The sequence below is a fragment of the Vigna angularis genome, chromosome 5 (genome assembly GCF_016808095.1).
Source record: "Vigna angularis cultivar LongXiaoDou No.4 chromosome 5, ASM1680809v1, whole genome shotgun sequence".
NCBI lineage: Eukaryota > Viridiplantae > Streptophyta > Magnoliopsida > Fabales > Fabaceae > Vigna > Vigna angularis.
Genome location: NC_068974.1, coordinates 3163530 through 3191517, shown reverse-complemented (window position 1 = coordinate 3191517; position 27988 = coordinate 3163530). Strand labels below are relative to the sequence as shown.

The 27988-nt window shown below is 32.8% G+C and overlaps 1 protein-coding gene and 2 pseudogenes across 2 annotated transcripts; 2 read left to right on the top strand and 1 right to left on the bottom strand.

Moving 5' to 3' along the window:
- Positions 1-1892: 1892 nt before the first annotated feature.
- On the bottom strand, positions 1893-9966 carry LOC108326125 (retinoblastoma-related protein 1). Of its 2 annotated transcripts, none has more exons than XM_017559406.2 (18): positions 9665-9966; positions 8254-8358; positions 8025-8167; positions 7851-7947; positions 7683-7729; positions 6779-6968; positions 6520-6586; positions 5791-5970; positions 5515-5708; positions 4561-5440; positions 4258-4402; positions 4094-4166; positions 3575-3751; positions 3374-3493; positions 3146-3290; positions 2922-3043; positions 2543-2658; positions 1893-2245 (listed from the first exon to the last, which is right to left on the bottom strand). In XM_017559406.2, exons 1-18 carry the CDS (start codon positions 9755-9757, stop codon positions 2095-2097), a joined length of 3045 nt encoding a protein of 1014 aa, XP_017414895.2. In that variant the 5' UTR covers positions 9758-9966; the 3' UTR covers positions 1893-2094. The 2 variants fall into 2 exon arrangements, with proteins under 2 accessions (XP_017414895.2, XP_052733595.1); XM_052877635.1 differs by having other exon boundaries at positions 1893-2239.
- Positions 9967-19581: 9615 nt separating this feature from the next.
- Positions 19582-21973, top strand: LOC108325559 (putative disease resistance RPP13-like protein 1; annotated as a pseudogene).
- LOC128193376 (putative disease resistance protein At3g14460) lies at positions 21829-22729 on the top strand (annotated as a pseudogene).
- The last annotated feature ends 5259 nt before the right edge of the window (positions 22730-27988 follow it).

The following is a 27988-nucleotide window of genomic DNA, read 5'->3' as shown; positions in this document are numbered from 1 at the left end:
TATCAATCTAATATAATTGTAATTCAACCCTAATTATTTGTAACTCAAGATTATATCAATAATTTCAAGAAATCATATTAACAAAGTGTCAACTTACGTTAACACACCTACTAAGCATAAAATCAATCAATTTATCAAAACAAATCATAATTTCTCAAAGCATTTGAAATTACTGTTTATACTTAATTTAGCTCCCCTTTTCATTTAATTTATAATGGAAAATTTTCGAAATATTAATCTAAGAGTTAAAATCAATTTTGAAATAACTTTTTAAAAAACGCTTGCACATGTAATTTAAAAGTTTTTATAAGGCTTTTACTTTTTGCACCGCACAATTTCGTCACACACCCTCCTCAAATTTTTAAAATGATTATTTTGCCTTGTGTAAAAGTAACTTCTAGATTATGTAGAACTCTTTGAAATAAGTTTTCCAGAAAAAGGTTTGCATAAAAAAAATATTTTAAAACACGTGAAATATATTATGAAATGTAATTTTTAGAATAGATTTTTCAAAACACATATAATGTCTTTTATAATTAATTTTCCAAAACACCTTTCCATGAAATGTTTTAAAAAGAATTTTTCAAAATGAATTTTCTTTTTCTGCATTTTCTTCTTATTTTTCTTTGCAAAGTGGTAGTGGTATGAAGCAGTATTGAAAGGTATTTAATTCTTTTTATTATATTATGATGGTGCAATTAGTTACTGTGAAGGTGCAGGAAGTAATAAATTTTTTTAATACAGTCCAGGTTACATCTTTAAAACATTTTAAGAATTTAAGAAGTTATTTGTGAAAAAATATTCATTCAACCTATGGTCCAAACTAGTTCTTTTTTTCTGGTTTAATTACTTTCCTTCTTGATTTGAACTTCTTGTTCCTTATAATTTTCTCTATTTACTGTGAAAGACTTTCCACATATAAAAAATATACAATTTAATTACATCTTCACTTGTAAAATTTAGGATAATTCCAGTCTTAACTTTCCATATTAAAAAAACGTTATTTTACTCTCTTAAAATTTAAAAATATATAATTTTAAACAGTAAACACAAAACTCAGGATTAAAACAATATTTTAAACTATTTTAATCTCTCAAATTAGTTTTCAATACATATTTTACTAAATGTCAAGAATAAACATAATTTTTTAATTAGAAAACTTAACAGGAGTTTCAAAATTTCCGAAACCAAAAGCATTATTATGTTAAAATATATTATGAAAATTTCTTACAAATTAAACGGGAAAATGACTTTTCAAGTGTAAATAGCATACTTCTAAAAATCATTCCAAACTATCCCATAAGGAAATTTCATGTGTCAAAAATACATCGTGGAATGCAAAAAAGACACTATTTTTGCTTACAGCTAAAAAATGTATATAGACCTTCTAAATTCTAAAGTAAAACCATTAATACATCTTACAAAATCTCGATCCAAAATAGGTGAATCAAAATGAAGATTTTACACTCTGAAAAGAGATTTGATAGAGTTCAAGAAGAAAGTCTTCTATTTTAAGGATAAGTTACGATTTCTGGGCTAGAGAACTTTCGATATCTTGGATTTTAGGGTTTTCATGAGACTCCACGGCAGCTCATCATCAGTATGAATTACTGCCACCATGCTATCATCATTGCATGCTGGCCCTGGAATTTTATGGTCAACCGCCATGGCTGTCAATTGCTTTCAGAAACCCTAGCTATTAACCTGTCAGTATTTTTTTTTTTGGTTTAACCTCACCTGTTCAAAAGTCTAGTTAACATTATAGCCTAGTCAAAGACCTGTCTCATTGAAAAATGATTGTAGATGTGCATAAACTATCCCTAAATAAGTTAATGTTGACAAAACACAGCTGAAAAACAATGAGTATTCGAACTATGAAGATCAAAACCAAGTTGAACTAGGAAAGGAAGCTATTATTGATTAGATAATCAGAGACCTACATTCTGCATTTAATTCCTAACATACACAAAGCACAAGAGGGCTGTGGCGGCATTCTACAATCTCACCGCTCATTCATTACCCCTTCTCATAAAAGCTGCTAATATTATATGGACTCGAGAGAGGAGACAAGCAGAATATACACAACATGGAGCTTTAAGAGTCAGGTTGCTCTGATTTCACTGGTGCACCTGATGATGATGCACAACTTCCATTCTGCAGATAGAGGCTGTTTGCAACCATAGAATCACTAACCAAGCCCACATCAACATCATCAAAATTCAGGGGTCCTCTCACCTTCCTGTTGCTAATACATAGAATCAAACACATAATTTAACATTCAAGGGTCAATTTTTTAAAAAATTGCTTCTATTTATCTGACATCTTCAAAGTTCAAAATATAAATAACCATAACTACCCTTTTGCCAATAATACTTTCGCTTTCAGAAAACATTTTGAGGGTAAAACAGGAAATGTCATAAATATTTTATTAGGATCAGTTGGATTTCTTTATTTCTACATAAAAACCTTAATAGACAGATGAAAAATAACAAAATGAGTAAATAATAAGTTTCAAAAGTTCAAGGCATGGAGAAAGGCATACCCATTCAAACGGTTATTGATGGCAGTCAGGTCTTTTGAAGGGCTCTGATAAGCATGAGTGCTCTCCCCAACACAAGCATAATAGCTTTTTGAGCTGTGTGATATTAGAGCATCCATCTGTGCAGATAACAAATGAATATATAAGTGTTACAAGACTTTGCTCTCTAATGAATGGTTTCGTAGAAACGAATTTATTATGTATACTAGAGATCGTATCAAATAGGAAATTAAAAAAATAGTCATCTGTGAAAATAGTACAGATTTAACACTACAGTGCCCACTTTCACAGCATAATGTTAGATGGTTTTTATGCACCAGTAATAACGAGAACTGGGAAAACATACAGTCCAAAAAGGAAACCCAAACAAATAAATTAGTACCTTGGACGATCGTAACGGAGAGACATATACATTGTGTGTAGCGGATACTTTTTTTGGAGACATATCGGGAAGGGTAGGGAAAGATGATACTTTAGGAGATCCTGGACATTGAGCTAAATGGCCTGTAAAGAGAAGAACACACAAGTCAATAAATAGATCACAAGATTGGTATAATAAAGGAAGCCGGTAAGCCATTGAAAGTAAATTCACAAATAAGCAAGTACCATCACTTTTATTATCAAATTCAGGCATTCGGTCACTTTTTGTAGTTGCTCCAGAAGGGTCAAGTTCAACCAATAGAGGCTTTACTGAGGGAATAAATATTTCATTGTAAAAGGTGATGATGTCAACATGCTCCTGTCCTGTTCTCTGTTTTCATCAAGCTCATTCATGAGGTCATAGTTATCATAAAAGTTTACATAAGCATTAAATTTTAACCATTGGCTACATACCCCATTTCGGCGTACTAATGACCAATCAACAAATACACTGCGGAAAACTTGTGGTTTGCAATGTGGTTGTTTTCTGTAGTTGTATACTATCTCTCTAAAAGTTAGGTTTAATTGTGAAATCTGCAAAAAAGAATAGAATGAGAAAAAGGGAATAATAGAGAAACACATTACACTTCAAAGTTTCTATATGTAAAGAGAAACCTTCGCAACTCCATAGAAACAACACAAGATTATTTGGTCAATATGATGGTTGAAGAAGAGAGATGTCCTTTGATGTAGGATCCGCTTGAAAAGGCAGTATACATTCTCCCTTATTTGTTGAGATAATTGCAGTCTTTCAACCATGCCACTAATTCTGACTGCTCCCAACTTAATGATCTAGCAAACAAAGGAAATGAACATAGGCTGAACTGCTTAAAAATAATTTAGTGGAGAAACAAAAAAAATTAAATCTTAAATAATTCAAATCAAAGTGGTGTAACAGTTAATTTCCAAAAGGCAAAGTAAATTATTAATATCGAACACAAACATCTAGATCAAGTTGTCCCTAGAGGCATAATGGTCAAAACTTGAAGCTTTGAAGAAACAGATAGAAGGGTTGTCACATTGAGTAAAGAGCTCATCTCAATGCATATACAGAGTCGCACACTAAGCTAAAAGGTAAAGATAGTTATCAAATGAAACCTAGTTAACATGGCAAATCAGTGTTATGATGATTACCTTGCCGAAAAAGATGTTAATACCAGTTTCTGCACATGTTTCCCCTCCACCTGCTGGATTTGGCTTTGTTGGGCTGCATTGAATAAAAATTCAACATAAAGTACCAAAAGAAAACAGTAAACTGGCTATAACAAAATTACAGGAATACAGACAATCTGTCATACCTGGAAAACGCAGACTGCAAAGGAGGTGGGGGTAGTTTTGACTTAAGATTGCTGAAGGGAAGAAGCCGATCTTTCACAGGAGAAGTGAACGAATTTCTTTCCATCAACACATTTCGCTTTGGTGATCTGATATCCCCATTCTGAACTGAAATTGATTGAGGATGTTACTCAAGTTGAGAAGTATTTATTTTCACTACGGGCTTTTAGAGTTAAAGTTATTCAGTAAGCACAAAGAATTATATGAAAATTCAGAAAATATGACCCAAAGACTTCAGGTTCGAACTAGAAGGAGAGAACCATTACTTGGTGAACTTTCAAGCTTGGGCAAGGTAGGCACTGGTGGCAGCCCTCCACAAGAGAAGTTAATTTGCATTGCAATTTCATCCAATGATGGCATTGGTTCAGCTAACAGTCCCAGGCGGTTAATCTCTGCAGAAAGGGCAGGTCTGGCAACTGCCAAAGAATTATACATTGAAGAACCCTTTTCCCATACCATGCTCTCCAAAAGTCGTTCTTCCAATGAATTCAGATGTCGCCTCAATTCTCTTGGCAGAGATTCTTCATGTCTAATGAAACTTTCAATCACCTTGCTAAGATCAAAGGCCGTAATTCCAGTCCTCTCAAGTACTGCAGGGAACAACATTGTTACAGTCTTATGAGTTGCCAGGACTAATTCTGCAGAGCATGCAAGCATACACCGATGGAACCTCTCATTCGTAAGAAGAGAGGTCAAATTAGTTGCATGAAAAACTTGAGCTTCAGCTCTGCACATTGCCTCCAAGACCCTGTAGTATAACTTCAGTGCTTCCAATCTTCGTTGTTCTGCCCATATATTGTCCATGAGGTTTGCACTTTGCAGGCTTCCAGTTACACATAATTCTCCAAGTGGACTACTAGGAAAAGTAGCCTGCAATATAATCTGTGCTCTGCACACTACATCGCTTGTAACATCCCTATCACATGATGTCAGAAATCTTTCCAGCTCTTGCGAGGGCTTTGGTGCAAGTGGAGAAATGACAGTTCGAAGCCACTTTGCTGTAGTCATTGCTGTGCTTACAGGGGTGGCTGCCATCTTTGAGTTTGCGCTACCAGGGATGCCATTGGCATGTGACGATGGAGAGCGATGAGGTGAGAGTGGACTTGTAATGGTCTTAGAAGGTGATGCCAGTGAATCAAATTTCCTCTACAGAATACAATAACAGAAGATTTTAGGTGTTATCTTACACATGATAGAAACAAATTCTCCATTGAACATACCTTTACACCACCTGCTGAAGCAGAACCTCCAGACAAACTTCCAGAAGCTAATAGGCTGTCATCCTCGTTAATGAATAACCTCTCATCCAGTTCACTCTTGTGGCGAATCATGTACTCATAGTCCTTTTCTAATAAGTTTAAACTTGAAGGTAGAGACGATTCTTCCATTAAATCTTTAAAATAGGTCAAACAATCTATAGGAAAAAGGATAATAAATACCAGTTAAACATCAGTTATTAATGAAAATAAAGAATAATGACAAAAAGGAAAATGAACCTTTATCAACATTTTCTAGGTTTTCAGTTTCGCATTCTGATGCCAAGCAGGGCTTCTTCTTCAATATATCTGCTATTACATTATTGGCTTTCTCCATTGTTTTCCTCAACTCATCTTCAGTAGTGTTGTATATGTTGCAAAGTGAAGCAAGGAGGTCCACACCTTTGTTATTTTTCTTAACTGAAATATAATTTGAGGATATTACTGCTAATGTCCTTTAGGCTGTTGCAATTATTGTTTATTTAGATGTTACAATTGTACATAAACAAATCAGATTTTATGTCGTCATAACTATTTAATTTAATAGTACCAATCACTTCAAGAACTGCTGTACATATCTATAACATCTAAAATTTCTGTTATAAAGGTCCTACTGGCAATTTAATGATAATGGACTCAGAGGCACAGCTCAGTTCTTCCCAAGCAATATTACTAATTCTTTCTTATACGGTTCTTGTGATTTTTGACACGATACAAGAGCCTTACCAGAAAATCATAGTATGACATGATAAGTTAAATTCAAAACACCTCATTTTTCCATCAATTAGAAAAAAAAAATCCACTTTTAATGCCATCAACAAAAAAACTATAAGTAAATGGTAGTTTGAGAACAGGAAAGATCATGCATGAAGTATTTACAGCATACATCTAAAAGTGATGCCCCCAAAGAAAGATAACAAGCACAATTTAAACCAAATGCAGGAAAGCTAGGAGAACAAAGAGGATTACCAAAGCGTGATGAGTCATGAATGTTGAAATTCCGAAATCGAGTAGGAACATGAATAATTAAGATGGCCTGTAACAGATACAACCACAAAATAAGAAACTATTTGCATCATTTCCCTCACCAAAGCAGCAATTCAGTTATTAAAACTCATAAGAAATTCAAGTGTTCAAAGTTTCAATAATTATCTTCACCGTGTTCAAAAAGATTACAAATTTTTACAGGAACGTTAACGGAAAAGAGGGCCATGAGAATCTAACTCACCAAGATTGAAATTAGACCATTGGTGCAAGTCACCAAGTCTTTGAAGCGGCTGAAAGCATGTACACGAAGAGCTAAGAAAAGCAACCAACCAAATCGATGGTATTCAGATGCATGAACAATAACAGATGAGTTCTTTTCAGCATTTGAGTCAGTTGTCACAAAGAACTCTCCAAATACACGTTTATAGTACCTGCAGCATCAAACACATAAGTTGTCAAGTAATCTCAGTGCACTGCACACACGATTATCAAAGCAATCAACCATGTACATCTAAAATAGGAATCATCAGCATATAACATTCTGAGTGATGACTAAAAGATACCACAAAAGCATCTGATTTCTTGGGTAGTTAAAAAACAACAGTAGTATGAAATATTAGAACATAGCCGAGTTGTAGTTCCAGATAAAAGCATCTCTTCTTTGATAGGTTAGCTACAAATTATTAGTTGCCCTGCCTTCAATATTTCGTTAAGTACTATTACCCCTTCACAATGAATGTACCCCTTTAAGTAGACTGGCTGGCTACCCATATTATTACACATTTGCCTTCAGTTTTTTTCTGTCACAAAAATAGACTTCTTTGATGATCTATAGTCAACATATTATCATATTAACAAAATACAAAAGCAAATAACACAACACCTAAGGCAATGTAAACTTCACTACCAACAATGAATAATTGCTACCTTGTAAAAGGAACACGAGATACACAGATATGGATTACTAAATAACCATCCATGGAAAAACATGATTCGTAGAATTGGCACATGTCAGGTTCAGGTTTGCTTAATTATTATGAAAATAATACAAGGGTATAGAGTTTCACTAATACCATAGATTAATGAATAACAATGAGCACCTTAGATATCAAGCAAAGAAATGTATGCAAAAGGAGGGTACTCACTTGCTAAGAATCTTTAAGTGAATAGCATTGGCATGTGTCTCCTTCGCCTAGTATTGACATACCAACATAAACAATGGTTTAATAGAAAACTATTCCAGGGATTAATTAAAAAAGAAAAGCATACGAGGCCATAAACTTTGCAACCATGAGTCTCTACTTAGTCAATACCTCCAGCCTGTTTTCCCAATCTGTTCCATATATGTTACTTAAAGTTGGACCAGCCTTGACAACAAACTGTGGAAGTTCTTTGAAAAAATCTGCAATGCTGTTGAATAGAAAATGAAGTACTATAAAAAATACAAAGATAAAACTAGCATGCTAGTGAAAAGGCCAGTAAAATACTTGAGCTTAGCTGCTCTCAATATCTGACACAAGCTAAGCCTGGAATTCACATTCTCTTCCTTTCCAGCCTCCTCATTTTTGTGGATCAATTTCTTGACAGAGTACGAAATAAAAGCAAACCAATACCGCTCAGCTTCTTCAGACTGGAAAAGAATTATACAACCTCATGAATTCAAATAAAATTTCACACGATATTTCAAAGAATGATATTCATGATATGCATATATACCGTTCCATTCCCCATTGATGAAATATTTGTGAGAAGAATATGTTTGGTTTCTCCAAGCAAATTGATTGCTTCTTTGCAGCTTTTCTCTTCCAATGCTAATTCATTCTGTCATAGAAACAGCATAAGTGTAGAATTTAATGGGGTAAGAGATCCAAATTTAAATGTTACCTAAATACATAAGAAACCATATATGGACATTTCTTCTATTCTGACACTCATTTATTAACCCAATCTCAATTTGATATGGACTCAAAGTGTTTAAAGTATAACCAACACAAATGTTGGTAAACTATCCAAATTTGTGGAGCATATCAGCCAACTCCAAAAATGCAACAGTATTGATTTAGACTGAAAAATAAAAGTGCAACGTCTATAAAAGAAGACAGAAAGACGAAACAAAAGTGGGTTGCAAGCAGTGTAGGCTGGTATTTCACAAAAAAAAATAACACAAACAATGCTAAAAAGTCAAAGATATTAAATTTCAAAAGAACTAACAAATTACATACTCTAGAGGACGGAGAAGATACAAAAAGAAAAAAAAAACTGTAAACAACAAAATGATTCTCATGCAGAATAAAGAAAGTGCAACAGGTGGGTCAGCCTAAAAAATATGGCAGAGAAAAGCTTGCAGGTTAGGCAAAATGTAGTTTCAGCTGGACCATGTAGTCCAACAGGATTTGTCAAGAAAATAGAGATTCTGAAATGTGAAAGGGGATACCTAGATGGTTACAATATTCTCTAACAATTTAGGATTTGCCCAGAAAATGGAGAGACAGATTATATCCAGATGACTATTACATTCTCCACAACTCAGTTGCTGAGTTGTGAATTCAGCTTTTATTCTGACTATTCAAATCTACAAATTACTTATAACTGCCTGCAACTGCAATTCCCACTAGAGGGCTGCAGAGACACTTGTGTCCCTCTATTGACTACTTACACACTCACTCACAAGAATAAATCATGAATAGACATTCAACCTCACAAGCACAGGGAGACACTCAATAAATACTTAGTAAGATATATTCATTTCAATTATCTCCTAAATAAAAATAATATCAGACAATTCACTTTCCCTTATCATATACGGGAATGCACAAACACTAACAACTAACTTTTTGCTGATCAATTAAATATTTTCTGCAGTGACTTCTTGTTCTTAAATCTCCAAAACAAAAAATAGAACCTTAACTAAGGAAGGTACTATACAAAAATGAAATGAAATAAAACAAAATACCAAACTTTTATATTCATTATCTAAAGAACTTAAAGATCTTGACTTTCTGCATGCAGACAGCTCCCTCTGAAACCCCACACAGGACTACAGTATAAACCACAAGAACAAAACTAATTTTCCCGAAAAATTCTTAAAATGAAATTATAAAATACCAAAGTAAGGATAAACCAGAACCTTGAGGAACTCGACGAAGCGAGACACAACTTGGTCTGTGGTGTTTTCTGGCGTGCCATCTTCCATCCTGTTGGATTCAGCTGGAGGACTCATGCGAAAACCCTAATTGGCTCAGATCACACCCAGGGAGACTGGATTTCAACTGTTGGTATCAAAGAATTGCGAACAAACTGAAGATAATAGGAATTGAGAAACCCTAAGGAGAATAGCAATATAGAAATGAAGAGAGAGAAGTGTGTATTTTTTTCTCTGCGAGACGCAACTTTGTGTTGTTGTGTTGCTTTGTCTGTTTGGTTCTGTTGTTGTGTGGGTTTTTGTTTTTATTTTTGTTTTTCTTTTAAGAATAATAAATGGATATTAAAATATTTTTCAATTAAAAATGAAAAAAGTTGTCGCGTTTTGGCGCCACTTGTTGTGTCCTACAGGTTTTTCCCGCCAAAATGTCGTCTCAACAGAGTAAAGGTCAGTTTAGTAATTTCGAGAATGTATCATAAATGATGTATTTATTTAGTAATGAATTTTCATTCTCATCCTCTCTGTCTATATCTTTCATTATTCTATACTTTCAAAGGAACAATAATTTCTCTGTTTTAATGATCTTTCATTTTATTTTTTCCTTTTAAATGTTCCACTGTTTCACTAATTCTGAAAACTAAAAACCATCCACAATTATCATTGTTATTATAAAAAAAAATTATAACATTTATTTGCAATTAAAATATACAAACAGCAAAAATAGATAGACGCAAATGGTCTTCTTTTGACTAATACTAGTAAGTAAAATATCAAATATAAGATGAATTAAAAAAATAAAACAGTTCAATAATATTTCAAAAAATTAATTAATATAGTATAATGCGACCATTGCTTAAATAATAAAATGTTATTTTATAATATATAATATATTTTGAAAAATATTAATTTTATAAATACATTCATGTATGATAGTGCACATACACTGTTTTCTTGAATAAACAATTCACAGTTATAGAAAATAAAAACTACACTGGATGAACTGCTCTTATAAACAATTAATATTTGTTGTGACATATATTTTGTAATTTGAATTTAATATTAAAAAGGATGAGTAAGTGTAACATCCCAAAATATAATAATTACCATAATCAGAATTAATTACATTAAGCTAATAAAACAGTGCAGTCTTACAAAAACCGAACGAGCGTTAAAAGCCGAACGGCATAAAGATACAGAAAATAACGAACGCCTAAACAGACAAGAGTTCAGGGACGAACGGTCTTACAAAACTATGACCGAACGTCCACAAATAAACGTAACAAAACTAAATACAGATGCGAGCGCTCTAAGGCTCGGCTTTAATTTCCACATCCACCAGGTTAGCGTCCTCCAAATTTTCTTCTTCTAGCACCTCTTCAAGTGACGCACCCCCATCTGCTCACATCCACACGGATGATCATTGAAAGGACAGGACGAACGTACATATACAAGATGACAACACAAGGAAAACGAAAGGGTAAGCTTAAGTAATTTAATTCATACTTCCACATACTCATTAGCATTTCAATTCAAACAAACACATAACTTCAATACACAACATCATTCAAAAACATATATATACAAATTCTAGACCGACCGTCCGGACTGTATGAATCTGTGTAGTTACAAGCGTCCTTGCACCCGAGTGATGTAGTAACTGGGATACACCAAACAGCTGCCACTCGAAGTCAGTCCGTTCTTACGTCGCCCATGTTAACTTATGGACTAAGGACCTCCTGCCGTTCCCACACATGACATACTTCCTCTACATGAAGATAGTATTCACGGAACATCAGGATGGACAGCGAGTCTTAACTTATCCACAGTCATACTTTACCAAATTTAATATTCAATATACATCAGAGTCGTTCCTCCATGGAACGCTCGTTCAAATACCAAAATCATAATTTCACTTCTTATAGTGTTCGCACACCTTAATACTTCCTTTTATTTACATTTTCATTCTATGTTCCACTTCCATAAAAAGACGAGCGTTCAATCCTCTACTCAACGAGGACGAACGTCGAGAGTGAGACCGTGGGGTTTTCTTTTCAAAATAATAAGGTTGACGCTTTGAACATGACGAACATTACTTTTGCTAAAATCAGTTGAATGAACCGACTCATAGCGATATAATATAAGTGTTTCAGAATAATTTAAGTTTAAAGACTTTAGACTAAATTCAAAAGGATAAAGATACAACAAGACGATTTATTTAGTACTCTGAGGAAAATTGTTTAAACAAGAATCGAACGCCAGTCAGTGACCGCAAGCGAATATTCATTTACTGAACATTTGAGACGAACGCTATTTACGTACGTTCTGAAATCAAAGATATGGACGAGCGTTCGGTATAAGACCGTACACTTCTTAGGACGAACGCTAAATATAAGACCGAGCGCTATTAGGACGAACGCTCAGTGTAAGACCGAGCGCTACTTAAGACGAACGTTTGGTATAAACCGAGCGCTCTTTAGGACGAACGCTCAAATAGTATTTCAAATGGGGACGCTCGTTCTAGGACAGAATTCTTTCCAAATGAAAGAATTTCACTCTAAATCATTTTCAGAGAAACCGAACGGTATAGGACCGTACGATGACGAACGTATTTTATCATATGACAGGATCATTATATTTCAGATTTTCATCTTCATCTAAACTTAACATTTCTCATACGATTCATAATCTTATAATTTCCGATTCATCATTTAATTCACATACTATATAGAATTCACATTAATAAGTCATACTTATACAAAAATCATCCAGTATCTAATCCATACGTATCAACCAGCGCATACCATATTCATTCATGCACAACAACGATCGTTCAGGCATACTCAAACACATCATACATCTCATACATTCTATTTCTATCATGCTCGCACCCAATCATATACGTATGAATCAAATTATTAAGCTTCCCTTACCTGGATAGCAGTGTACTCCCAAAGAGCAAGACTTAGCGTTTCCTCTAACAACGTCCTACCCTCAGGTTTCGCTCAACAACTTGCACTCAATCTAAATACCAGAATAATAAACGACTCAGACCTAAAACTCACACATGCAACCAGAACTAGGGTTCGCATGAAACCAAAAGAACGAACGCTTAGAAATGAGAACTTACCAGTTCCAATCCAAATTCTGTTCGGTCCAGAATGATGCTCACGTCTCCAGGAACGTTTCTACGGTTCTGAAACGTGATCGGAGAAGGAGATGGTGAGTTACAGTAGAGAGAAGGTGGACTGGTTCTAGAGAGAAGTTAGAGAAAAAGAAGAGTTGGATTCTGAGGAAGAAGATGAGTGGTACAGGTGAGTGGAAGGGTTTTTCGAAAAATCATTTTGTTCAATCCACGTTCGTGCGGACGAACGTCTCCCAAGCCGACACCTGCACACCCACTCTGACTTCAGAAGCTTCCAACGTGACAAGTGGCGCTCGTGCATGCAGCGTTTAGTGCGTTTTTAATGCACTGAACGTGTGGCGCGGTGCATTTATGGAAGCAGCCAGGTGACTCAGCAGTGCAATAATGACAGTAATCATGGTTTAAATTTCCGAGATCTCACAGTAAGACATAGAATTGTTAACTGTCATTTATACTTATAATAACAAAAATTAATAAGAAAAAAATATAAAAGAAAAAATAGATAAACCAAAACCTAACATCAAAATAATGAATTTGTGACTATTGAATATATAATTTAAAGTAAATTTAAGATAATTTGTTTAAGCATATAAAATAAGACAAGATTAAACATGTTGCTCATTGGCATAGTCTTAAAATAAAGGAAAGATTATTACTTGACCAAATTAAATTGTAATGTGTATAGAATGTGTAGAAACAAAAAAAAAGTAATTTGAATACAAAAGAGATAAGATAACTAAACAATTATTTTGTTAATATTTTAAGATTGTAATCCTAAAACATATTGTACACAAAGAAGTCATTAAAGTTCACAACTTTCATGTATTTTTAACAAAAGGCTGGCAAAATTTTGTTTAGTAGCAATATCTTATCTATCTTCTAATTTTAGAGATTTTCACTATAAAGCATGACATCTTTATTAGTATACTTTTGAACCATTGTAGAATATTGATGAAAGGTATTGTTTTTTAGGAAAATATAATTTTTTTCCTAATATTTGTGTAATATCACAGTGTTTATATTTTTTTATGAATTTGACAAGTTTTTAATTTTTTGTTAAGTTGATTTTGAATGCCCAATTATTTGAATCTTAAATTTAGTAAATGCTGAAAAAAAAACAGTAGAATCATTTTTTTATTTCCTAAATTAATTGGATTTGGTTGTCAATGCTAAAATGTAAAGAATTCAATTTTAAAGATTTAAGTATAATTAAATACAAATTATTTCTGTATTTAATTCTCATAAAGTTCAAATAACTATTTCAATACTAATTTTAATTATAAAAATTTCATGTACATTAATGAGAGAAAATTTAGCTGGATGTTTTACAACTTCACTATTATTTTTTTTTCTACTAAATGTAATGGATAATGTTTTTTCTGCAAATTTTGTGAGAAATTTTATGTAAATTTTACTATAAAAACAGTCTAAGGATAATTTTACTGAAAAAAAATCAGTCTTGTAATTTTAAAATCTGCAGGTAAAACTTTAAATAAAAGGTCCCAGTCAAACAATTCTCTCCTAATAAAAGTCTAAAATGGTATTATCCAAAGCAATTAACCTACATATATAAAAATCACAAATGGAAACACAAAGAAAACTATATAATCACTGGAAAAAAAAAGGTAATAGTAACCTACTTAAGTATACTTTATATATTAAAATAGTGTAAAACTGAGTTTAGTTATTAAGAAGAGGAGGGTAAAGAGATTCTATCAGATATAGAATTTGAGAGAGAAAAAGACAATTCACAAACAAACTGAATTAAGTGTTTGAAGTTTGAACATATTAATAACATAAAAAATAATGTCATCTCATGACTTTAGTTATAATAAATTAAATATACTTTTTCTATGGATAAGGTAATTAGGTTGCTTCCTTTAGGACATACAATTAACATAAGTATAAGCAAGATCATTAATGAGGTATATCATGGCTAAAAATACTTTTGCTTGAAAAAAATATATTAATGTAAAAAAATTATACTCAAGAAAGAATTGTTGAAAAATTAAATTTAAGTTTAAGTATCTTGAGTAATCTTAAATTTTCTATGAGTATAAACAAACTAGTAATAAGCATAAAGTTGGTGGTCCATCATGATTGGTAATGCAAGAATAATGATAAAACATATAAGCGAAGAAAACTAAGTAAAAAAATATATTATCTGAATAGAATATGATATATACATGATAACTATATATATATATATATATATATATATATATATATATATATATATATATATGAACAAAACATAGGCTAAAATTCTTCCTGTAATGACTACAAACCTATATATTTCAAGAATTCTTGAAATTGTGTTGGAGGTAAAACATGTTTCTTAAATGGATTATGCCTAAAATTCTTTAATTCATGACATATGATTCTTAGTTTTGTAGAGAATTATGTCGTGGTACTTTCTTCTTGTTTGAAAGATGTGGCCTCTGTCTTCTTATATTATTAAAAAATAACTTTGAAAGATTCAAATCATTCCATATTTGAAGCCCTTTCCATGCAAAGAATGGTTTTTCGAATGTGAGGTGATACAAAGATGAACAAGCATAACAATCATCAACTAAGATAATGTGAACATTTGATTTTGTTGTTTTAAGTACAATAACCTAAATGAACTTGAGTGAAATAGATTATGATATCATTCCAATAAGTAAGTATATACCTAATTCCATAAATTAATATATAAGATGAAGTTTGGACTCCTATTTCCATAATATAATTTGATGTAAAGTAAGATCTCAAATATTTTAGTCTCTAGTTCACTCAAGTATTTCCTCATAACTTCATTTTTAAAGAATAAGTTGATTCATGGATTAGAAGAATTGAAAAGATAATGAACAAGTTAATCGTTTGATTAGAGACAAAAAGTAATAATCACGTTATTTTGTTGATGACAAAATTAATTTAAAGAATATTTAAATAAAAAAATAGAAGAAGTTTTTTAATAGAAACTCAAATAAAACTATCAAAAGTTATCAAATATTTAAACTTAATTAAACTAAATTTTAAATAATATATATATATATATATATATAATTTTAAATATAATTATATAATTTTATTTAAAATATAAACTCAAATAAAAGTTCAACATCCAGAATTTGCATAATAAAATATTAGTAAGCGTAAGTTTAGTTTTTAAATAATCAATTTAATTAAGTTATAAGACAAAAAAACAATAACAAATTTTATAACATAAATCTAAATAAAAATATATAAATTTATAAATTTAAAATCTAAATATTTATTTAATTACTAATTTTTTTTACTAAATTAATTATCTAAGGTTGAGTTAAGAGCTTCTCTTGTGGATTGGATTTTACTTTTTCAATCTAAGCTGCCAATTCAATTACGGGAAAGTGTGTGTATACTAGTGTTTTTTCCGAATAACGAGGTTTTTAATTAATATAAATTTGATAACTTTCTAATTAATAGAATTTCTTTTCTAATACTATAAAAAAAACACTCTGCCATCCTCCAAACATAAATTTACTCATATCATTTTATACATTTTTATTGGCTATCCAAAAGGTTATAAGGAATATCCAATGTACAACCTAGAAACCAAACCATTTTTTTATTTCAAGGGATGTATCTTTTTTTGAAACATTTTCTCCTTTCAAGAAAGTTACTCGTTCTAAAGTTTATTTATCTTTTATTTACGATAGAATAATTTCTTTTCCTATATTACTAATAATTTATCTTCAAATATTTTTGGTGTACATCTCTAATGAATCTCATGAGCTAATCTCTAATGAATCTCACGAGCTAATGAATCTCATGATGAATTTAAAACTTCAATATCTAATATTGATGGTTTTAAATCTCTTGTTCGAAAATCACTTATAATATCTAAATCTCTTTTTTGTCTAGTGTGCTCAAACACTTCACAACTCTATCTCACTCAATTTGTGTATTTTTTTTAATAATCTCAATCAAGAGTACAAAACATTTATCTATCAAATTCCAAATACTTATGAACCTCAATTCTAATATCGAGCAATTCCTTATCTGAAGTGAAGAAATGTTATGACTAAAGAAATTAAGGTTCTAGAAGATAATGACACTGGGTCTTCGCTCTCTTCACCGAAAGACAAGCATTGCATAAGGTGTAAATGGGTTCTTAAATTAATATGATGTTCGTGGTTCAATTGTCAAATACAAAGCTTGGTTGGTAGCCAAATGTTACACATAAAAGGGTAAGATTGATTTCTTAAGACACTTTCTCACTAGTGGTTAAGCTTACACAATACTTATGTAAGGATCATATAAGTGATTGCTACTAAAAGAAGTGGAGCCTACAAGAGTTATAAATCAGTAATGCATTCTTAAATGACAAGTTAGTTGAGGAAGTATACATGGATATTTCCTAGAGTTACAAAACAATAATATAAAGATTAATTTTCAAGTTGAATAAGTTTGTATATGGATTGAGACAAACTTATAGACAATGGTTATACAAGTGCTCTTCAACCTTATTGCAACATGGTTTCACATAGCCTAAAAACAATTACTCTTTGTTTACTCATAGTTCTAGTTCCTCGTTGGTCATTTTGTTTGTCTATGTGAACAATTTCGTCCTAACAGACCTTGGTTCTTCTTGTGTTGATAAAGTATAATTAATATTGAGTGTCTCCTTGAGTCAAATAAAATATACTTTATCTGCTTGATTATATTGTGTTTTTAGATAGCAAACCAATTACACTATCTATGGATCCAATTTTAAAACTTAGCGTCAATGTTGGTTACCTTATTAAGGACCCCTTTGTGTATAGAGGATTAATTGTAAGGATTTTGTACTTTGATACTTTCTAAACCGTACATGAATTTTGCAATTCATAAGCTTATTCACTACATGCATAATCAATTAACCACACATTTAGTTGGAAACCATCACTTGTATTATACTTGAAGTCCACACTAGTCAAGGTTTCTTCTTCCCGATCAATAACAAACTTTATCTTTCAGCTTGTACTAATGTGATTGGGGCAACTATTTAGATATTAGAAGATCAATAACCAGTTTTTATGTTTCCCATAGTGATTCTCTGGTTTCTTGGAAGTTTGTCAAATAAGACATTATGTCAAGGTTTTTAGCATAATTGAAATATTGTACTTTATCTTTGATGACCATTGTAGTAGTTTGACTACAATGATTACCCAAACATTTTGTGGTTTCAATTGATCCAATTATATATATATATATATATATATATATATATATATATATATATATATATATATATATATATAGATTTTGTGACAACAAATTTGTCATGCACATTGCTTTCAATCTCTCTCATCATAAGAGGTATATAGATATTGACTACCACTTTATTTTGAACCGGTTAAAAAAAACTATTGTTTCTCATTTATGTTAGAAGTGTGCATCAAATAACTAATATATTCATAAAAACTCTTCCAACTACCACCTTTCACCTTTGATAATTATTTCATTTACAAATTGAAAATCATTAACATTTATTTTACAACTTAAAAAATATTAAAATAAAATATAATTAAATATTATATCTAATCAATTATTTAGTTTTTAAATATTATATATATATATATATAATATTATGATAAATTATTTTATTTTCTGAGCTTATTAATATGTTTTACTATTATAGATACCTATTATTTTTATTTAAACTGTTTCGGCATGAGATCAATGTGAGCAGTCTAAATTGAGTTGTGGTGTCCAAAGTCCAAATAGTATTGAGAAAGTGAGTTTCGGTTCATCCAAACCATTTGGAGAATATCCCTAAAAATACTCTGATGTCAAAATCGCTTTAATGTTAACAAATAATAATTTATGCGAAATTAATGTACATAACCTATCTCTTTACCTCAAACCTTTGTTTATAAGTTTTACAATAAATTTTTAATTAATTTTGACATAATTATTTTGTAATTGCAAGTAATCATACTTTACTTTTAAATTAATTAATTTGTTCGATATCTATTCATATCGATCGACCCATCTCATGATCGATTGGTCTCGTTGTCTTGTTATTGATTGACAATCCGGATTGATAAATGACCGTCGAACTTGCTTGTTGATTGACCATCTCAATAACTCGTGTTTCAAAGCTACGGGGTGTTCATTTGAATTCATTGGTTAACCACTTAAACAACAATAATTGACCATAGCTGACCGAATAATTATAAAGTACATAAACTATGCATATTGATTGATTGAATGAGTTATTTTATTTATTTCGTCCTTAATAATTATCAACGTAAAGTATCATTCATAAAATACCACCATTCATTTCATCATAATTATAATCCGCTTTTGGTCCGGCCATTCAAAATTAATATATAAAAACAACCGTTATAGAAAATAATTTGAGTTATTTAAGTATTTGATGACTTGGTTAAGTTGTTTCACGATGATAGCCGTATGCATGCAGTCTGTCCTCTTAAATATGTAAATGTGGTGTTAGATTGTTTTAGAAAGATTAAATAGTAGATTATTACTATAAATATAATTTTAATAACGTGACAAAAATACACTGCAGAAAAAAAATCACATCATATAAAGAAATAAAATAAAAGATTTTAACGTGTTCTTTAATATATCTCTTAATCTAAACAATTTGTTTATTTAGTTGATAGTATAACAACGATACCCACTCATTCATAAATGGAATTCAGCTGTTAAAGTATGTGATATACGGAATATTCAGCAGTTATTGGTTGACTAAAACCATCGAAGAAGAAAACACTGGTCAAATATCTTATTGTCTATTTCATTCTTACATCAACCCATTTGAATCACTCAATCCCATTCATCCTTGTCTTACAATGGCATTAGAACTTGTCGGTGGTGCTCTTCTTTCTGTTTTCCTTGAAGTTGCATTCCAGAAACTAGCTTCTCCCCAAATTCTTGATTTCTTTCGTGCAAGAAAGCTTGATCAGAAGCTGCTGAACAAGTTGGAAACCAAGCTGCATTCCATCCATTCTCTGTCTCATGATGCAGAGGGAAAGCAGTTCACGGGTCCACATGTCAGAAACTGGTTGCTTAAGGTCAAAGATGCTGTCCTTGATGCAGAGGATCTCTTGGATGATATACAAATGCTCTCCAAAAGAAAAGTGGATGATGATTCTGAATCTCAAACCTTTACGGGCTGTACTTGCAAGGTATTGAATTTCTTCAAATCTTCTCCTATTAGTTCCCTTAACAAGGAAATTGAGTCTAGGATTGAACAAATCCTTGACGACATAGAATTTCTCTCAAGCCAAAAGGGTGATCTAGGATTGAAAACAGCTAGCTGTGTTGGATCTGGATTGAGTAATGATCTGCCACAGAAATCACAAACAACATCGTTGGTTGTTGGAACTGATATTTATGGCAGAGATCATGATAAAGAACTGATCTTTGACTGGCTGATATCCGACAACAACAATCATAACCAGCTATCAATTCTTTCTATTGTGGGAATGGGAGGGGTGGGCAAGACCACTCTTGCTCAACATGTATTCAATGACCCAAGAGTAGACGAGGCTAAATTTGATGTCAAAGCTTGGGTTTGTGTTTCAGACGAATTTGATGTTTTCAAAGTATCAAGAGCAATTCTTGAGGCTGTTACTGAATCAACCGATGATAGTAGAGATCTAGAGATGATTCACAGAAGATTGAAAAACAAATTGACTGAGAAGAAATTTCTTCTTGTTTTGGATGACGTTTGGAATGAAAACCAATCTAAATGGGAAGACGTGCAGAAGTCCCTTGTTTTTGGAGCGAAGGGGAGTAGGATTCTTGTGACCACGTAGTAAGGAAGTTGCTTCTACCATGGGATCAAAAGACTACTCCCTTAAGCAATTACAGGAAGATGATTGCTGGAAGTTGTTTGCTAAACATGCATTCCGAGACGATGATACTCAACCAAATCCAGAGTGCAAGGAAATTGGCATGCAAATGGTTAAAAAATGTAAAGGACTACCTCTTGCCTTGAAAACAATGGGAAGTCTATTATATAAAAAATAATCTATTTCAGAATGGAAATCTGTTTTCCAAAGCGAAATATGGGAATTTTCACAAGACCGTTGTGATATTGTTCCTGCTTTAGCATTGAGTTATATCCACCTTTCTTCACACCTCAAGGTATGCTTTGCTTATTGTGCCCTATTCCCCAAGGATTTTGAGTTTAGAAAGGAGGATTTGTTTCAGTTGTGGATGACAGAAAATTTCCTACACTGTTCTCATCACAGTAGGACTCCTGAAGATGTTTGCCAACAATACTTCAATGATTTACTATCAAGGTCCTTCTTTCAACAATCGGATGAAAAGGAAGAAGTATTTGTTATGCATGACCTTATACATGATTTGGCAAAATATGTTGGGGGAGGCATATACTTTATGTGGGAAGTCGGTAAAACAGAGAAGATAGAAAAAGATACTCGTCATTTTTCGGTTAAACTTAGATACAATCAATATTTTGATGGGTTTGGAAAGTTATGTAATACAGAAAGGTTGCGTACGTTTATGCCAACAGGTTGTTTACGTATCAATATGTCGATACATGAATTGTTCTCCAAGTTTAAGCTTTTACGGATGTTATCTCTGTGTTTTGTTTTGGACCTTCAAGGGTTACCTGACTCTGTTGGCAATCTTGGGCATCTTCGTTCGTTAGACCTCTCCAATACCCCAATAAAAAACTAACTGAAAAGATATGTTCACTCGCCCACTTGCAAATACTGAAGTTGAACTTTTGTAGAGATTTGGAGGAGTTGCCCTCAAATTTGTATTTACTCACCAACTTGTATCGCCTTGAATTCATAGAGACTAAAGTGAGAAAAGTGCCACCGCATTTGGAGAAACTGAAGAATCTTAAAGTAGTAATGAATTTTAGTGTTGGCCATGGCAGAGAGTTTGGTACTCACCTCTGGAGTCAATCAGTGATGACTGTGTCTCTCTAAGGATCTATCCACTAGATTTCTTCCCAACACTCAGGACCCTTAAACTCAGTGGATTTCCTAATCTACAGATGATTTCACAGGATCACGTTCACAATCATCTCCAGTATCTAACAATCAGTGAGTGTCCTAAATTTGAATCATTGCCTGTAAACATGCATATACTGCTTCCATCTCTCATCTTGCTATACATAAAACACTGTCCAAGACTTGAGTCGTTCCCGGAGGTTTGCCATCAAAGCTGGAACATCTAACAATCAGAGAGTGTCCTAAATTTGAATCATTGCCTGGAAACATGCATACCTTGCTTCCATCTCTCACGGAGCTACACATAGAAGACTGTCCAAGATTCGGGTCGTTCCTGACGGAGGTTTGCCATCGAATCTAAAAGAGATGACACTCACTAATTTCTCCAGACTTATTGGTTCGCTGAAAGCAGCTTTGGGAGACAATCCTTGTCTGAAAAGCTTGTGCATTGGAAAACTGGATGTAGAATGTTTTCCTGAAGAAGGTTCGCTTCCAGTCTCTCTTATTGATCTAACCATCCGTGATTGTCTAAATCTAGAAAAACTGAACTATAAGGGTCTTTATCAACTCTCGTCTCTCAAATTATTGAGTCTTGATAACTGCCCAGACCTCCAATGCTTACCAGAAGGTCTTCCCAAATCAATTTCATATCTTCACATATGTGATTGTCCTTTGCTCGACGACCGTTGCCAAGAAGGAGGCGAAGACTGGGAAAAGATTGCTCACATTCTACGTGTGGACATAGAGTCTTCTATATACTGATGCATTTGGTCTGCTGCAATTTATTTTTGTTTTGAATGTGTATCAACTGCTTTTCTCTTTCTTTGGTAGTCCTGCATAAGGCTCTAACACTTCACTCCTTCCATCAATATTTTTTAACATAATCATACTATTGGATTAAACATTCCACTCTTGAATTTTGTTTCCCAAGTTCTTACTACAAATTATAATGTCACTGATAACTATTTTTTTGATATATTCTTTGATAATTTAAAGAGTTTACTTCTTGAACACATAATTGTTCTCCTATTGCAAAGGTTTAATACTATAGTCAAAACATGTGAATTCAACTCCTAAATACTTAGCTTCATAGTGAGTAAATATGAATTTAATTTGTAACAATCTAGGTTCCTTCGATTATGACAAGAATATATCATTCTCATGCACAGTCTATGCCATGCGCTCCCATGGATGAAATCATCCAATATTTTCTCACTGACATTGGGAAAATGTTGAGCTTTACTCAGGTGACTGACTGTTGTTATCACATGAAAGTAATACAATAATAAATGATCTGTGAGCATATTAACATTATCAAGCAGCGATAAGCAGGTGATGATAGTATGATTATTTGCAGAAGAATAATGCATTACACTAACAGAGTAAGTGTTCTGTTCCACTTCTTAACAGATTATATTACACTCATTTCTCTTATGCTTAAGGTTAACTACTGGACAAGTACAAAATCACATGGATCAAAATACGAAGGGCATTATACTTTGAATAAACTATTCTATATCATTTATTCAATCCTACCGCTGCACACCAAATTATAATAACTGAGTATTTTAGTTATATTTTTTAATGTATGGACAATTTTTTTCTATCTGTCATTAGGTCAAATATATTGGTAAAGGGCTTGAGGATGTGATCTTCATACCATCTAACTTGAATTCGTTTTTCCTTTCTTACTGTTATAAGTTCAATAAAATGTGTAAACTTCACCGGCCAAATTTGTTTTGGCTACCTCAACCGAAATTACTATGAACCCAACTAGCTTCTTTTCAAACTGTGTTCATTGCTGCTGACTACTATTTTCTCCAAGTGTGGATTGGTATGTTTTCATCAAACAGAAGCCTTGTTTTCTCTTTTCTATTGTATTGGTAAACCCAAGAACGTTTCACTCCCCCAATCATCCTCCATTTGATTATTGTATCTCAAGTTTTAAATTTTTCTGAAGGAAAACTGATATAGAAAGTATTGACCAGTATACCTTTCTTTTTGTTTGGTTGAATGAAGTTCTTCTTTTGTGCCAGTTAAATGGTTTTTTTGTTTGCTACTTCACTGATTGTTTGATAAGTTAAATGGTTTTTTTTGTTTGCTATTTGTTTGATAACAATTTAATGAGTAATAATACCGTGATGGACTTTTATATGTGTTTGATATACAGTATATTATATTTGATACACTAAGGATAAAATAATTATAAAATAATAAATTTTTATATTTTTTCAAAGAAAAATGAGAGTAAAAAAGTAAAAAATAATAATGTAAAATGAATGTAAAAAATTTGTATCTCAAAATATCATTTTTTTCAATTGAATTTAGGCCAATGATATGTTAACACCAATTTTTTGACAATACTTTGTATATATATGTCATTTTTTCATTGGATTTAGAGTACATCAACACTAACAAATAAATAATCAACTGGTGAGAAAATGACACGTGTATTATTTAAAATATTGTGAAAACATATGTATCTAAAATATATTTTCCCTTCAATTTAACTTATCTTTCTTATATTACTGTTTGAGTTATGTTTTGAATTGTGTGCAAAAATAAAGTATGGATATGTTTTTTTACGTGATTGCTTCCTAACTATTTTTGGAAGACAAAAATAAAAGGATTTTTTTGTAGGTTAAAAGTAGTATAAAATGTTAAAATTAAAAATTTGATAAATTATAAGAAAATAAATAAATTAAGTAATGCATAAACTAATTTTAATTTAGAAGAAGTTTGTTTGTTTTTCTTGTTTTTACTGCAAGTACTCGGGAAGAAACTAGGTTAAATATATCATCAATGATTTGTCTTTGTAATTATTTAAGCTAGAGGAAGTAATTGCTGAGAATGTTTTAGGTTGTGGTTTGAAGGTTTGCAGTGTATAATATATTTCTCTTGATGTCATATAGAAGGTCAAAATCTTGGACCCTTTTGAGCATTTCACACAATAATAAAAGATGTGAAAAGAAAGAATCAGGGCTATTACTTCTTGCACTCCATTAGATTTCTTCCAGCACCCTATCTCCTCTGGAAATTATTTTTATTCAATTTGGGCTGGGTGGTATAATAGAGTTTGGGCCTAATGACAAGGCTATGAAAGTGGCCTTTTATAAATTCAATTTTTCTAATAACAAATTTATTGTCGTAAATTTAAATAAAAAGTTCAGCTTTTTAAAATTAAATTTTAAATAATGATTCAGTTATTAATATTTCTCTTCCTTCACTGATCATTTTGAAAGAAACATCCAAATGATAATGACTAAGTATGCCTAAGCTAAGCTTATCCATTCATACCGTGTGTATTTGCAAGTCTTACAATAAGCCATCACTCCTAAAATAGATTATTACCATTCTTTTCTTAAGGGTTAAATATGTTTTTAGTCTTTATACTATCAAGCGGTTTTGGTTTTAGTCCCTCTTTCAAAGTAAAGTACATTTTAGTTCTTGTTCTTAAGGAAACTTTGATTTTAATCCTTCAAAATTAACACCGTTAAAAAATGATGTACTGATGTACTGATGTGCTATCGATACACTGACACCATGATTTTTTTTTTGCTACCAGTGTTTCTCACCTTTTCTACCTCTCTCTCCCTCGTTTTTTCCTTCAATCTTCCACCCAACCTCTGCAAAAAGGTCATTGACAGTGGAAGCACGTTGTTATGTTTTGTTTGCAAACAATGTTGGTAGATTCGTTCTAGTTTTCCCTAATTTGAAGGAAACGTTGCTTTATTCTGTTGATTTTGGTGTCTTTGGTGGAAGTAAAAACAAAGGAAGAAAGATATAATGCAACGCACGATGGAAAGTGGAAAAAGGTTCCCGTAAAAACTGGGGGACGATGTGCTAATTTTGTTCTTTGGATATGAACTTGGCAAGAAGCAAAACTGATCTCAGCTTGGGTTTTTTATTTCTTACACATTCCAAGCGTTTATACGAAGACACATGCATCACTTTAATTTTATACTTTAATTATTATGTGTATAAAGTAACAGTTTATTATATTAGAGTAAAAGGGCAGAAAGGTAAAATCCCATACTCAGATAATACTTTCTCTTTAAGACATATTAGTGGCACGTGCTTAGAGAGAGAAGTGAGATGAGTGTCGAGAATCAGAGAGAGAAAGAGCTTGCAATGCTCTGCTAGGGTTTCGACCCCTCTTGCAGACCACCACCACCACACACGGCGGAGCAACACCAGGATGCAGAAACAAACGTTCAAAAGCTTACAAATGCACTCAGGTATTCTGTATAATACTTCAAAATTTTATTAACACATGAATGAAAGATACAAAGACTATTTATACACAACCGCACACACAGTAACATAATAACTTCTGTTTTGTTTATTTCCAACACTCCTCCTAAACAAAACGGTAAAGATAACATGATTCTGAATAAAACCAAAGTTTTTTCAACCCATTTCACCGATCAATCGGTGAAAGCTTCAATTTTTCCACTCAAATCTGCTTTCTAAGTTTTAGAAAGTGTTCTCCTTTCAGTGCTTTGGTGAGAATGTTTGCAATCTGGTCTTCAGATCTGCAGAGCACCACCTCTAGCTTCTTCTTGCTAACTTGCTCTCTGATAAAATGAAATCGTGTCTCAATGTGTTTGCTTCTACCATGTGATGTAGGATGCTTAGTCAGGTCAATGGCTGACTTGTTGTCAACAAGTAGTCTGACCTTCCCTCTCCCTTCAATCTTTAACTCCTTCATCAGTGAGTCAAGCCAGGCTGCCTGACAAGTTGCTTCACATGCCGCAATGTACTCTGCTTCACATGAAGACAGAGCTACAACAGGTTCCTTTATAGAGCTCCAGGAAATAGGTGCCCCATCAAAATAGAAAACATACCCTGCTGTACTCTTTCTATCACCCTTGTCTCCACACCAATCCGAGTCTGAGTAAGCAATTACTCTTACCTCTCCTCCTAATCCATGTTTAGGCAACAAGATTCCATATTCAATAGTACCTTTTAGATACCTTAGAATCCTTTTTACAGCATTCAAATGAGACACTCTGGGGTTTTGCATAAATCTGCTGACCAAACCCACACTGTAGCTAATATCAGGCCTTGTATTGCACAAGTACCTTAGACTCCCAACCATTCTTCTATACTCAGTCGGGTCAACAGCTTCTTCCTCAGGATCTTTCTCAAGTTTTATGCCAACCTCTGCTGGAGTAATAGCAGAGTTGCATTGTTCCATGTTAAACTTAGTTAACATGTCTATAATGTATCTAGACTGATGCATCATTATACCTGTATCAGTTGTAGTGAATTCAATCCCAAGAAAGTAACTGAGTTTACCCAGGTCACTCATCTCAAACTCCTGTAGCATCTGAGCTTTGAACTTGTTAATTCTCTCATTACTGCTGCCCGTAACCAACATATCATCTACATACAGGCACACAATTACCATATCTTTCCTGTCATTCTTCTCATAACACTGAACATATACCCCATGTTCAGACACACATTTTTCAAAGCCAATGCTGCTCATGAATCCATCTATCTTCTGGTTCCAGGCCCTTGGAGCCTGCTTAAGCCCATATAAGGCCTTCTTTAACTTGTACACCTTGTCAATGTGTTTCTTAACTTCAAAACCTTGAGGTTGAACCACATAAACTTCCTCTTCCAGGTCTCCATTCAAAAAGGTAGACTTTACATCTAATTGATGTAACACCTAGTTGTTTTGTACAACCACTGAAACTACCAGTCTCACTGTCTCCAATCTGGCCACAGGTGCAAACACCTCTCCATAATCAATTCCAGCTTGCTGTAAAAATCCTTTAGCCACCAACCTGGCTTTGTATCTAGTCACAACCCCTTGAGGATTTATTTTAGACTTATAAATCCATTTTAGAGCTATGGGTCTCTTGTTAGGAGGCAATTCTGTCAGCTCCCAGGTCTGGTTCTTCACAATTGACCCAATTTCTTCCTGCATAGCCTTGTTCCATCTCTCATCCTTCATTGCCTGCTCAAAGTTAACTGGTTCTGGTTCTCCTATTAAGGCAAAGTGAACAAAATTACCTTCTGATGAGATAGTGGCCTCATATGCAAGATCATAGTATCTCAAATGGGTTGGCAATTGAGTAACCCGAGAGGACCTCCTAACACTCTCCTCCCTCCTGCATGCTTCTGATTCTGCTGCAGGTTCACTCTCCAACACAATGGTTGGGTTCTCTTTTTCTTTATCCTCCCACTACCATT

Bases quoted from the DNA above. Each gene is read 5' to 3' on its own strand.
- LOC108326125 (XM_017559406.2), bottom strand. From the start codon at position 9,757: ATGAGTCCTCCAGCTGAATCCAACAGGATGGAAGATGGCACGCCAGAA. The intron at 3,291-3,373 runs GTATGTAGCCAA...TGATGAAAACAG, and splicing joins CATTAGTACGCCGAAATGGG to AGAACAGGACAGGAGCATGT. The intron at 2,246-2,542 runs GTATGCCTTTCT...TCTATGTATTAG, and splicing joins ATCAATAACCGTTTGAATGG to CAACAGGAAGGTGAGAGGAC.